This window comes from Suricata suricatta, chromosome 5, assembly GCF_006229205.1.
Source record: "Suricata suricatta isolate VVHF042 chromosome 5, meerkat_22Aug2017_6uvM2_HiC, whole genome shotgun sequence".
Taxonomy (NCBI): Eukaryota; Metazoa; Chordata; class Mammalia; order Carnivora; family Herpestidae; genus Suricata; species Suricata suricatta.
The window spans coordinates 126505540-126519871 of NC_043704.1; the positions used below are offsets into that span (position 1 = coordinate 126505540).

General features: G+C 42.7%; 1 protein-coding gene across 9 annotated transcripts in view; it reads right to left on the reverse strand.

Moving 5' to 3' along the window:
* Nucleotides 1-243: 243 nt before the first annotated feature.
* The window catches only part of CDV3 (CDV3 homolog), a 17129-nt gene continuing 3040 nt past the window's right edge, over nucleotides 244-14332 (reverse strand). The window contains exons 4-8 of one of the 9 annotated variants that reach the window (XR_003908886.1): nucleotides 13691-13767; nucleotides 6683-6828; nucleotides 3977-4136; nucleotides 2034-2129; nucleotides 244-546 (exon numbers count right to left, since the gene is read on the reverse strand). Coding sequence is in view for 8 of the 9 variants with exons in the window: in XM_029940260.1 (XP_029796120.1) it covers nucleotides 2421-2571; nucleotides 3977-4136; nucleotides 6683-6828; nucleotides 13691-13701 (468 nt within the window). In the remaining variant the exon portion in view is untranslated. Of the gene's footprint in view, nucleotides 547-1817; nucleotides 2130-2213; nucleotides 2572-3427; nucleotides 3569-3976; nucleotides 4137-6682; nucleotides 6829-13690; nucleotides 13768-13889; nucleotides 14149-14332 lie in introns of those variants that run through there. The other 8 variants (XM_029940262.1, XM_029940260.1, XM_029940265.1 and 5 more) reach the window with 8 other exon arrangements.

Sequence of the window (14332 nt, forward strand, 5' to 3'; positions counted from 1 at the left end):
TACGTTTCAACCCTTTAACTGGTGAAGATTATCCACCACTTCTATTCCAGACCGGTCTTAACGTTCAGAGTACCCTGTAAGCATTTATCAAACCGGAGTCTGACCCTCTGAGACGGGATCAGCCTCCTCCCACAGCCACCGAGGCACGGCATCAATTTCAGAAACAGAGACCAGGTTAAAGATGAGGAATAAAAACCATGAGGGAAGTGGAGGAAAAAGAATAAAGACCACCAGACTCCAAAATCCATATATTTTCTTTTTATTGAGTTTGTTAATGTTACAGAGTTCCTGCACTGCCAAACCACGCCTGAGAATTCAAAGAAAGAAATGGTACAATGGACAGCCTCACCCACCCATCATACAGTATATTAAAACTTGATTCATGTGCATTTTTATAATTTCACAATCTTTTAAAAAGTTATAACAAGAGTTGGAACTTTGTATCTCCTGTAGGTCTTCAGATTTCTAGTATAGTATGCCATAAATAAAAAGTTCCGCGTGTTCCTCAGTTCATTCCTCAATAACATAACCCCCAACGAAATTTTGCTGGAAAAGAAAATGCATACTTTTCAAGGGAAATATGTGGCTCAAGGTCCAAGAGATTATTTATTAAGATTTTTGGTTCCCAAATGAAGTCTTCAGTTTAACCAACAGTCCCTTGTTTCTTAATCGTCCCACCTCTCCTCGGATGGCTCAGCTACTTGGCCCAACACACCAGAGGCCAGGCGTCCTGCCTGCCGCCTCAGACAGCGCCGCGGCGGCCCAGGTGCGGGGGCAGGTCCTGTCAAGAGATACTGTCAACTCCCAGGAGCCGAATCCTGCACCGACACACTCGTCCACGCTAAACTCCCATAGGAGATGCCCCCCCCACAGGAATAGTTCTACTCGCTCTTTTGCCTCACTCTTGCCAGTAGCAAGTCTGCAACTCCTACATTTGGCAAAGGGATTTATTACAGAGAAACCCAGACTCTGCATCAAGTGGTCACATACCACTTTGAAGTATTTCCACTGAACCAAAGATAACAAAACTAGTAAATTACCAGACTATCTCATTAGATGGAAAGACTTCTCAGCAATCCTGGGTAGCTTCCTGAAGTCCCATTAAGGACTAAAAAGTATTAAAAACACAAGTGCTACATCACCTGTCTCTCGCCCCTGACTCTTCAAATGAATGTAAGACATACCAGAAGGTTGAGAAGAGAGCTAAGCTGGCACAGTCATTGCATCTGCAGAATGTCCAATACCTTAAAAATTTGGGCACAAGTACAAAGATCACACAAAATCCGTGAAAACCTAAGTGGGTTTTAGGTGAAGGTTCTGTTCCCGTTGCTCTGAACCTGTAAGGGCAGGTCAGGGAGTCACGTGGCCAGAGCAGACCCCACTCTCCACGGCACAGCGCAGACCCGCTCGGAGGAGGCTTTAGCAGCACCTGAAGTACAGCCCCCTGCATCCACTGCCCTTTACATCAAAGGCTATTTGGTTCCACTCTAGGGATTGGCAAATTCACGAGACATTTCACAATCTTAATCCATATTTCAGGATTTCAGGTTACTTATTCAACCAAGCAATATGCTGTTCAAAGAACTTATTCCAAGTCAAAAAAAAAAAAAAAAAAAAAAAAAAAAAAAAAAAAAAAAAAGGCCTTAATGTGGAACACAGAAAAAGCACTACCCAAATAAAAGTATCACTAAAAGAAGTAAGATCACCCTCCCCACCCCCTTCCCCCTGGGTGGACCCAAGTTTGGTTGATTTTAACTTAATGGTTACCTCAGGATACAACTCAAAGTTTAAATTAGAAGATCACAGCCCTACACAGATTATCTGAACACAGGAATTCTTTTGAGAGCGGCACAGTCCAGGAAGTCTAACACAGCCCACTACAGAGTGTTCCTTAGGGGAGGGGCACAGGACAGGTTAATTAAGGTCACTTAAATCTTCATCTTTTACAGCAGATCAGAACCCAGATGGCTGACTTTCTGCAGGATTTCTGACAGGAATCCAGAACTGGCTTCAAGCTTCACACTGACACTTACTAGCTGTAACCTTCGTGTCCAGAAGTTGTGATCCACATGACGTCCGTGACGAGTGCAGCAAACCTGAGGTAGTCAGCCCTTATGAAGGCTCAGTATCTGAACATAAAAAAATTTTGAAATGACCACCGGCTGCAGTTTGTTTTTGTACTTGCAGAGTAATAATGAAAGGACTCTGCTGAATCTAGTTCACGCGTTTATAGAACAATGAGAATCCCCCTACATCACAAAGAGCAGTGTGACACTTATGCTTCCATAGCGCAACAGGGCCGGTCACACATCGAGTGGTCTGCATCGGCCGCGGGTCCAGCAGAGATCGAATGACGGCTGGCTGTTCCTGGTGGTTAGCTGTGGTCTAGTTACCTTAGAAGGGTTAGCAAAGACCATTCCTTAATTGTACTGTGTGTGGCTGCTTTTCTGATTTTCAAGCACAGCATACTGGTTGTCTAGCTGCAGTTTAAGGGCCTGGTTTTTTGAAACCTCATCCCTACCTCTAGTTTTGTGTCTTACTACTTCAAAGCTCTTCTCCATTTCTTTATCCCTAAGGGAAAAGAAATGTAATCAGTAAATATTTCTTCTTCACTGGGCTGTTGTGTAAATATTCTTCCTCAAATTAAAAACAAAAGACAAAGAACAAAAAACACGCTGCCCCTGGAAGTACCCTGAGGGAGGAAGGGGAAGGAAAACCCGGACAGGCATCCCTGCTTCCTGGAAGCTGGCGTCACAGCACTTGCTCTCACCGAAGACCCACATCAGGATGGCAACAGCTGCTCCCCCTAACAGTGAGCACCCGGCTCTCCAGACTCCTTCCGTTAGGGAAAACACCCACTAACATGGGTCTTCCCGTGAACGTGAGGCGGCGTAATGCAAACTTGCACAAAGTGAGGGCTGCTCTCTGCTTCGTGCCGCTCTGACTCGGAAATGCTCTGCCTCTGACCGGGGAAACTTGCATATAAAATCGTCATCAAATCATTGTCTAGGCTTCAAAGGACCAGAAAACACGAATGCCGAAGCTCTATGGTCCTTTTCTGTGTGGTGGCAAATCTATTTTGGAACCAACCTGAAGACAACTGGAAGGTCAGAAGGCTATCTAACGACAAGGGGATTCCTTCTAAGAGTCACTTTTATTTTTGGTGAACAATAAACACTACATCTCTTTCTTTACACATGAGGGCAATGGTTTTCTTATTCAAGTTCTACTCATCATTCAATGATTTCTCCTCACTTCTTTATGAGAGTGGGTCAGATAAAGAAAGGGAGTGTGCGAAATCACTGCCCCTCATTTTGTAGGACAGAGTGGAGGAGCAAGTCAAAGTGGAGGCTTAAATTCAAGCCAGCTAGGCTCTGAGGCAAAAACGCTGGGATTTACTTTAAAGTGACGCCCCAAACAACCAGTATTTCCACGTCTTTTACATTTTCTTTACTTTAAAAGTAACATTTTACATTTTATTTACTTTAAAAATTCATATCCCTAAAAAAGATGTGGATGTGCCATATGTGGTCATTTAACTCCAGGTGGCATTCATTTTAAGTACCTGCTGAAATAAGATTATTTTAACATTAGATTTATAAATGCCAACATCTTTCATCTATTCACGTCAACTGGGAATACAACAAAATACCGCTCTTACATTTCTAGTTTCTCTGTTAGAAAGAATTCTACCTAGACAAGACTTGTCATAGCCACAGAACAACATACAAACCAGGGATAAAGAGACCTGCAGACAATGTGGGTCTTTGGTGCTCTTTCCCCACAGCCCCCGCCAGGACCCCCCTCCCCCCACCCCAAGGCATGTAAGTCTCACCCTAACTCTCAGCTGGCCTGGGCTTTACCAGTAAGAGAACCACCCCCTCTACCCCCCGGGTGGTTCTCCCATCTCCTACATGCCACTCCCTGGCGAAGGGACAAAGTGCCAAGACGAAAAGGAGAGAGCTGGAGTACTTACTTCCGGCTTTCTACATGCTTGGCAGTGGACTGCAGGGACGGGAACTGTGTGTCGCTGTAGATTTCGGGTGGGCCTTGCGGCGTTTTCCTCGTTGTGGTTAACCTGGCTCCAGGGGGCCTGTACACACCACTAGTCATCGCTGGTTCTGGGGCTTCTGTAACTAACATTTCATACCAGTTTAGAGAAACTACTCAAATGCCTGGCATTTTAATAAGCTATTCCCGCATTCCCAATCGTTTGATAATTACAGAAAAAACACCTACATGAGTCTCTGGACAACACAAAGTTACCTGAGAAGATGTCAGAAAGCGAAAACAGTCTAATTTTTCTCCCACGTGCAATTTTAATTACCTATGTAAATGAGTTCTTTCTAGACTTCAACTTACTGGAAGTGGAAAAGAATCTGCTGGGCCTGACACACAGGCCCAGGAGGGGAATGAGCACGTCAGTTTATATATCGGGTAAATGTGGATTAATGACATCTTTACCTGGTTGGTGGGTTAAATAAAATGCCAGTATAAAGAATTCACTTACTAAAATACTTGTGTACACATTTTTATAAAACAGGTAAAGCAGGAAAAAACAGTGGAACAGCTCAAAGTCTTCCACGACGGCTAACATTTTGGAGACAGAGCCTTCCGGCATTTTGCTACGTATCCTTTTTTCCTCCCCATTCTTAACGTGGATTCAGTATTTTACATGTTGTTCCATTTATCAAAAACTTCCTTTCAAATAAACGCCTACATCATTTATTAGCTGCAACACAATGCATAAAGGATTATTATTTCAAACAGCTTTTAATTAAGCGTGGGAAAGCTATAATATAACACGCATTCATTAGTTACTAGGCACCTGCTCTGTGTCAGGTACTGCTCATAGTGAGGATCCGAATGGTAAGCACTGGCCTTCGTGAACTGTAGATTCTGGCCACCAGCCACATGCAGCTATTTAAAACGAAACAGACTTAAAAACTCAGTTCCTTGGTTGTATTAGTTGCATTTTAAGTACTCAATAGCTGCGCATGTGGCTAGTGGCTACTACATTGAGCAGCGCTAGTCCATCACCGCAAAAAAGACTACTGGACAGTGTTATCCCAGAGTAAGGAGATCAAGTATGTCCAGACTGGTGCCATTCTAAAAATTGAGGTGAGGGAGGGATTTGTACAGGAAGCACGTGACAGGCAGGGGCTCAGTGATGAGTAAAAACTGAACAAGGTTGGAAAGATGGAAGCCAGACCGGCTCTGACTACTGATACTATATATGTCGTACTGGAACAGCTACACTCGATGGGTGTACATACTGTCAACGGCCGCTTCTGCGCCGGGAGAGCAGAGCTCAGCAATTAAAATAGTCTTCTAGGTGGCCCTCTAAACCGAAATTACCTATTATCAGGCCCTTTATAGAAAAGCTTACTTAGAGACTCCCAATATAAAGGAAAGAGAATTCAGACTGAAAGTATATGCACAAAGGGCCTGCAGCAGCAACGTGCCTGGTATGTTCAAGGAGCAGAGTGAGCAAGGACCTGATTAAAAGAGAAACAAAGTCAGAAAAAGGGATCCCAAGACAGGTTTCGAAGGTGCTGCAAGTCAGAACTTTAGCTTCTATTCTGATTAGAGGGGACACAACTGGAGGTTTGTCAACAGCAGAGGGACACATTCTGTCGCATTTGAAAAGATCACTGCACTGGCCGCTGGCTGTGTTGGGAACAGTGGATGTAGGGAAGCAGGCCAACCCGTTAAAAGGTTACTGCAGTAACTTATATAATGTTTTGGGGCCAACTGTACGTGAAGGGTTCAGTTTCGGATATGTGGATACTGATGTGCTGGGTAGGTGGTTAAGATCTACATGTTTGGAGGTCAGGGCAGATCTGAGTGGATGTGATTTTGGAGTCGCTGGAACATGGACACTGCCAGGGAGTAAGGGCACGGAGAAGAGTGTGGCAAGGGCTGAGCGCAGGGGAGATGAAGAGACCCCAGCCAGGGAGTCTGTCCCTGGGAGCAGGAGACTGTGGTGTCCTGGAAGCACCAGAAGAGTGTATTTCAAAGGGGTGATCAACTACAGCAAATGTTGCGGGATGGGGCAAACTAAATGAGGACTGAGACTGCAAAAACAGAGTTCAGCAACGCTGAGGTCATCAGGGACCAGTGACAGATGCAGTAAAATATGTTAAGAGCTCTGCTGTCTGCACAGAACATGCTTTGAAAACTGTCCCCCTCCCTCACATGCTCTCAAAAATAAACACAAAAAAGTTAAATGGAAAAACATATGTAACACAGCAAACGGCAAAAAAGGATGCAAGAATGTTGGCACATTGTCGTTATCTGTGATCTTGGAATAGTAAGATTTGTTACTCTTTATATTATTCTGTATTAAAAAATCTGCCCTTCTGAGAATTCATGCTTCAAGACCGAGTAAAATGGGGTACACGGGTACTCAATATCCATTAGCCAACTGTCAAAAAGTAAATGTTCAAATTTGGCAAGTTACTTCACATATAACTGTAAGCAGCCTACAGAAAAGCACAAATCTTAACTTCCACATTCCTTTACTTAGGATGTAAAAATCTTTACGCAGACCCGTACAAAGCTCTCCCCCAGGCAGACAGGAGGCCCTCTCACTGTTCCACGGCAGTCATGTGGCTGAGACCTAACCATACGTAAAATCATGTCGAGATGGCTTCATGAGAAAACAACATTGAGATTTTACCAATTACTGCAGCAGGAGGTGCTTGTACCGGAGCGGTTTTATTCCAGGGACCTAAAGACTTCTCTACTCCACCACCACCACCTCCACCTTCTTCCCAGTTTTCACCTGGATCTTCTCTTTTTTCATTATCTTCTTCTTCCTTTTCACTATTGGAAAAGCAGATGAGAGAATTCAATTATAGAACCACCAGGAAAACTGTCAGTCCCAACGCTCAGTCCGATCAATGCTGTCATCTGTGACCCAGAGGAGCCGCTTAACTTCTTCAGAGCCCAAACCCCCCACCTTTTAGCACTCGTGGTAAGCATGGTTTTCAGGGATGAAATGGTTTTTGGAAGTTGTAGGTCACTGGCTAATCATTTACTACATATTACAAAATACCCTCTAAATTAGAATTCACAGTCCAGTAGAGAAAACATAGATCTGCGTTCAGTGTTTACATCGGCGCTACAAACTTTATTAGTGCCAGTCTCTACTGTTTGACCCAGGGAATATATATAGAGCTGGTCCCGATCACCAGAAATGTCACCTATTTAAAAAAGAGAATACAAAAACAAAAAAGAAAACAAAAACTTATAAATGTGACTCGTTATACCTGGTGGTAACACACCATCCTAAGGCTGTCTGCAGAGTTTTTTATGCCAATTTCTTATTTCTGTATTCTTTACTGGCTGGAATCAGAAATCAGTGAGGTAACTGTCAAATCTAACTTCCTTTTTGCAGCTATTTGTCCTTGCTGATGCCACCTCTGGCAGACTACCAACCTTTCCATGAATCACGTTCTATAACAATGGGAGTTTTCCCTAGAACGTCAGCCTATTAACCTCCTTTACCATTTGGATCACCCTCTTTTCTCCTATTGAAAAAAACAGGATCTTGGGTAAAGCTGTCCCTGACCTTCCACTTTTAGACATGTCTCCCTTTGATACCTAATCAGTGATCATGGCTGTAACAACGTTCAGATGACGCCCACCCTACACCCTACCGTGTGACCTTGGGATCATCATGGCCTCTCCTGGCTTCTGCAAAAGGACACCTAAGTGTGCTTTCCTTCCATTTCAAGGGAAGTCTTGGCTATAAGACAATGTTCTTGAATAACTAATGGTCTCCTTTAAAGACACACACACACATTTCAAAGACAATGTCCACCAAATTTAGAGGGCTAGGGTAGCAATCAGGAAAGGGAGAGGGGAATGGGCTCATCTTCACTCTGCATTTGTAGCACAATGTTCCTTAAAACTATTGTTCGAAAAAAAAAAAAAACAAACTATTGTTCGAGAGGAAAAAAATGGAGAATATGCCAAGCCACCTTTCGGTTTCCCTTTTTGTTAATATATAATAGAATACAGTGCTGCCATTTAAAATGTGAGGCCTATGCTAACATGAAGTAATATTCGATTCAATGTCAATCAAACCAAGGGCTTACTAAAACAAAATCTATATACCTAACATTACGTAGGAGGGTATTTTACATGATACTAAGTTTTTATGGGGAGGGGCAGCGGAGGGGCAGACAGGGAGAGAGAATCCCGAGCAGGCCGAAGCCTGACGTGAGACTCCATCTCATGAACCCTGAGATCATGATCTGAGCCGAAATCAAGGGTTAGACGCCAACTCGACTGAGACACCCAGGCACCCCTGATTTAAAAAAAAAAAAAAAAAATTTCAAGTAGTAGCTGGGTGCTAGAATGCATTTTATTTAGTTCGTGCAGCAGGTAGTTATGAGCAGATTCTAAAGCCAAACTGCCTAGTTCTACCGTGTACTAGCCCCGAGACGAAGCATGGCACTTAACTTTTAAGAATGTTCACAGCACTTTTTTTTCATATATACCCCAAGGCATGTACGCTTTCATTTCAGTCAGTCATTTACATTTGCAAAAACCGTCAACTCAGCAAAATGTGCTGAATCACTGTTATTTTTCAAATGTACTAGACTAAATATACATATACTAGACTCTTAAGACAGATTTTTTCTTTAAATTACTTTATAGTGTTTGTTTCCTTTCATCCTCAGAGACAAGTGAAGAACTGAATTAATCACAAATCTAAAAATCCCTTTAAATTATAAACTATTACCAAGAAATAAGAATGATTTAATTAGAACTGTGTATCTGTAATAAGAGACCTAAGACAACTTAATATTTTGGTTTAATATTCTGAACTATTAGTTAAACCAAACACTGGAGGAAACTGTCTAGTCAGGACCCCTCATCCAACAGAGGGCACTAAGGCCCAGAGATGCTAAGAGCCTTGCCAAAATGCCCGAGTACTAAGGGCAGGGCAGAAATGATTTAAACATCTGATTACTTTTCCATATTTACATACTCCAGAAAATGTAAATCTCTAAATACCATAGTAAGATAAATGTTGCAAAGATTTATTTCCACACAATTAGGCTAAAAATATTCATAGCTTCTCATCAGCTACATTTCACATTTCCAAACACTACACTGCTACTTGTAAGTATATTACCATAATTTTAAAGTATGCAGTCTTAAATATCCGTAAGTCCACAAGGCACTGTTGGTGGTAGGGGGAAGGATGATGCTAGCAAAGGGAGCACTTAGAGCCTCTAGGAGGCTGAGAAGCCTCTTACCGCTTTGCCAAGTTAAACCTCACAATACCGCCCGGGCGGGCAGGAGGCTCATGGACACTTGGTCATTAAGTCCCTCCCCCAGGGCTACAAAGTAACAGAGCCAATCCCTGGGTCTCCAGAGCCCCTATTCTTTCACATTGCCTCTATTTCATTTTATCCTCTTTAGAGCCCTAATATATGACCCAGAAATTTTCTCTACGTTGAGAAATTCACCTTCAGTAAAGTTGATCAGGGTAATACATCCTGCAGCAGTTTAGTAATAAAGATGGAACATTCTTACCTCTTTATCTCAAGGGACACTCTATGAGAATTTAAGCACCTCAACACTAGGGTTTCAGTAGCTCAAACACAATGCAGATGACTGTGCTTCTGTGAGAATGGCGGGCACCTCAGTGGTTTGACCCTACTATCTAATCACTGTTACAACAGCAAAATGAAGATGGATGTGGCCCCATGAGCTGCGCCGGCAGCCTAACAGGGCCCTGCACCTCCTCCAAGGACTCTCAACCCCTTCGTGGCAGACCAAGGGTCTCTCCCGTGTCCCACAGCATCCTGCACATCACTGAAATGATCTACTGGGGTTTAGCAGAGCAGGACTTATTTCTGCAACCCTGATGTCTGGCACACCTCAGTGACACTCACATTTGCTACAAGGAATCCAGCTTGGATGCAGGAGTGATTTCTTCAAAGAACAACGTAACCAGCTCCACCTAATGGGTTTAAAGGTCTACATTTCTTAAGAAGGTTCCTAAAAAAAAAAAAAAAAAAAGGCCCACTGTGTTCTAAGAACTCAATTCTTTGTTGAAAGATGACAAATGCTCAACATTTATGAACTTCAAATATTAAATGAAATCCTTCTTTCTCCCTAAAATCCATTTTAAAGAGAGGCCACAGGTCCTACCCTCAATCAACAATCTAAGCTCCAATGTTAGGGCCCTTCTTTTTATCACCATCCCAAGGGTACCCTTCTGAAGAACCTGTCTATAAATAATGACAACCTTGAATACATCTATTAATTTAGATACAAAATTTGACACAAGGTCTTATAATACTGTTGGTACTCACATCTTGAACTAGTTGGTAAATGTGCAATAGGTCGTTAGTATCATGTTTGCTGCTAATGAAAATTTCTTTTTTTAAGAGTTTATGTAGCCTTGATACCCGAAGGCCTGAACTTATAACCCTGAGATCAAGAGTCCTATGTTCCACCAACTGATCCTGCCACGTGCACCTCAAAAATTTCCTCTCTCAAATGCACACTTATCTTCAATAAAGGTCCAGCAGGCTAACCTACAATAAGTAGTAGTGTCAAGAACTTTAAGGTGATAGGCCATTTCTGCAGCTGACAGAAGATAAAGCAATTAAGACATAAATGATCAGATCTAACCAAAAATTTTATGGGCACTTACTTTACTATTCTTGCAACTTTTCTGAGGTTTCTAATTTTTCAAAGCAAAAAGCTGGATGAAAATATTTATGATTGATTATAAGGCTGAAAATTTCAAGATACTTTAGTCAATTTCCAAAGTTTCATATTCCCTCATCTCATTCTGAGATGGCAAGGCTGCCTCTCTCTCAGACAGAAAAAGGTAACAAATTAATGGCATAAAGAACCACCCGCCCCAATTTCTCAGAGAAAAGAGGTCTCATTTCTCTGCCCCCCCCACCATCTAAAGTTTCTGCCTACAAAGACCAAGCTATAGAAGACAATAATTGAATGTCTACAGCAATGTTTAACCCTCCTGATAGAGGGATTTTTGTTTGTATGGTTCTACTAATGCCAACCTGAACATGTAACTTCCTCTTATTAGGTCCGTAGTGAACTGACTCATCAGAGTCCATCAGTCATGATAATCTAATGTGCCTCCACTACCCTTTCCCTCAAATCTATAAACTATAAACTAGATACTATAAACCAGGTGCTTCATGGTTAAATAACAGAGAAATTCCCAAGACTGAATCATCCTAATTTACCTACTGAATAGAGATGGTTAACATCATCACGTGGGTATTTTACAAATACCTTGTTTGAAAATCCTCCCAACAATTCTAGCAGTTGTCTCAATTTTGCAGATCACAACCAACATTCGACAACCAACCACCAACTTGTCCAAGGTCACACATAAGAGCAGGCTGAAATGCAAAGCCAGGTTTGTCTATCTTCAAAGTCCCTGTTTTTGAGACACTATCAACTCTACCCCACTTAGGTGAGCAACCTACTCCCACTCCTATGAACCAAAGTGTCTTTCCGTGGGGACCCCAACCCCAGTTTCAGGGTCAAGAACATTTAATACAAAATTTACAAGGTTTTTCAATATATAAAGTAAAAATATTAGTCGTCATTATTACACCTCAGATGACTTCTCACACTCAAGTCTTTCCTGAAGGCTGTTAGTGCCCTCTTTAATGATTTATGAAGGCAACGGAAGTACACACTCCTGATTCTACAATGACTGAAGATCCAAAAAGCAGCTTCCTGAAGGTATGCTTTCAGTGTTAGCAGGTTAGAAGACGTGTGGAGGACCACTTAGGAGAAATGACTACATGCTAAGAATAATGAAAAAACATTAAAAGTTGGCCTGCTTCAGGTCAAGCAGAACTTAATCACTCATACTAGCCTAGCTGAGATTTACCTGTGCCCCTGGCAAAGGTGAAAAAAATGACTTAAGAAATGTTTCATCACCTCTGGAGTAGCCAAAAAGAAAGAGAAAAATAACCTTGATTATGGATATGGAATATATAGGCAATGACATAAATATAGGTAGTTTAAACATCCGCCATAATATAGCAAAATCAATTTCTAACATTCAGTGACTCTGAAACCTTTCCCCCTCAAAATGCTATTCTTGCTCAGTAAGTTCACATGACCAAACACTATCCTTCTGGTCATTCAAATCTACAGAATGGTATGCAGTCAAGCTCCTGTGGTCAGGAAAGGCAGAGCTAGAGCCTGATTCTGCAGCCGAACAGGAACCACATACACAGGCAGTTCCACAACCCCCAGTGATTAAGAACTTCCTAACACCTCTTCATTTTTACAGGGCAAGCCCCAGGAGAAAACGGATATTCTCTCTTCTCAAAAAAAGCTTATTTAGAGAGTGAGAGGGAGTGCACACCACGGGGAGGAGCAGAGAAAGAGAGAGAGAGAATCCCAAGCAGGGTTCTCAAAGAGGCTCACTCTGACAAACCAACCCTGAGATCACGATCTGGGCCGAAATTAAGACTTAGTTCCTTAACCAATGGAGCTACCCAGGAGCCCCAAACAGGGATATTTTCCAAACTACACCTCTCCAAAAACATCTAACACACAAACTCAAGAAGTGGTGGGGAATAAAACTGCACTCTGATCACTTCTACTTAACAATTACTCCAAAAGAGCTTCAAGAGTGGAAAAGCACTATCAGTCAGGTTTCACTTTGGTTAAGCTCATGAAACAATGTCAAAGAACCTAGTAATGCCTCGCTACAGGAGGAATGCAACAAATGTTGAAAATATTAGTCCTGGTTTTTGAGTAAGTTACTCAAGGCTGTAAACGTCACCATTTAGAGAAGTCAAAGGACAGTATTCTGGTTAAGGAAAATTACTTCCTTTAGTGTGCCACGTGGTCACTGGTGTCTACAAATTGCAAACTTTAAACTGGAGACAGTTCATTAGGATCTCATTTATTTCTTTAGACAGAGATTAAAGTTTTTATCTTAGAAGGGTGGAACCATATAGTCACTTGTTTTTTCTACTTTATGAGCCCATTAAAATATGATACTGATTTATATGAATCTAAAATGAAATGCCACAGATTGGACTTAATATGTTAATTTCAAATACTTTATGGCAGCCAACCCAATCTTTTTAAAAATCCTGTTTCCTTGAACTTTAAAAATAACATGCCTGGACTATCTAAGGCCATTCTTATAACATCCTAGGGAAAACTAACCTACAGTGTTAGGACAGTGGTTAGTCTTGGGAGTGAAGACAGGGACTAAAAGAACTTAGGTTTCTTCCGTAGCAGCAATGGTTAGTTTCTTGATCTTGCTGTTGATTACAAAGGTTGGTCTCACTGAAATCCGTAGGCTTCGCAGTATGCTCCAATTACAAAAATATAGATGAACCTGTTTATTGGAGAGGATCTGAAAATCACGCCGTCCAACCCACCAATAGTGAAAGTAAAAATTCTGAAGGCCATGAAATCCATTTCATTTTAGCTGTCTCAAATAAGTAGGCAAGCTCTCACAGGATTTCGGAGCTGGCAGCTAATTTGATCAGCACATAGGACTGCCATCACAGACACAATCCATTACAGTCCTAATAAGCATACCCTAAAGCAAGAAGCCACTGTGATGCGCTCTGGGGCTAGAGAAAAACCAAACACAGACCACCTACCCTAAGGGTTATCTGAACACGTTAGTTACCAGACATACCTTATTTGCATCGCCTGAACTCGGAGGCCACTGTAATCAACCTCTTTTTGTTCAAATTCTTTCCACTCATCTTCATCCTGTAAAATACACACCATTTTATCAATTAAAGCTATTTGTTGAAATACAACTAAGGCAAATATCAGACTTTGGGAAAAGTCGAATGACAAAGTCAATAGTAACTCCACAACTAAATGTCTACCTTAATGCTGTCATGAGACTTATTCTGTTACAGGCTTAGAGGCCAAGCCCTGTCGGTCAGAGCTGCCACAAATGCGATTGTTAGAAAATTCAGCTCAGACTATTCAGCTGAAGTCGGAACACCAAATTACTCAAGAGTCTCAGAGTAGACGTCAGCCGATAAACGCTGCTCTGGGCCGGGCACTTCGGCCTCGGACCCTTTCCCCCGGAGGGTGCCGCGCTCCGGGTCTCGGTCCCGGCCAGCGACACGAGGTGGAGGGGTGGGAGCGGGTTGGAGGCCGAGGGAGGGTCCCGCGGTGAAAGGGGAACCGGCCTGGCGTGGGAAGCCCCCCGTCACATGGCCAGCCTCCGCGCCCGTCCGCCCGCTGGCCGGCCCCTCCCGGACGCTTCCCCGGGCGGGCGGCCGGCGGGGGCGGGCACATGGGCGCAAGCGCACGGCCGGGC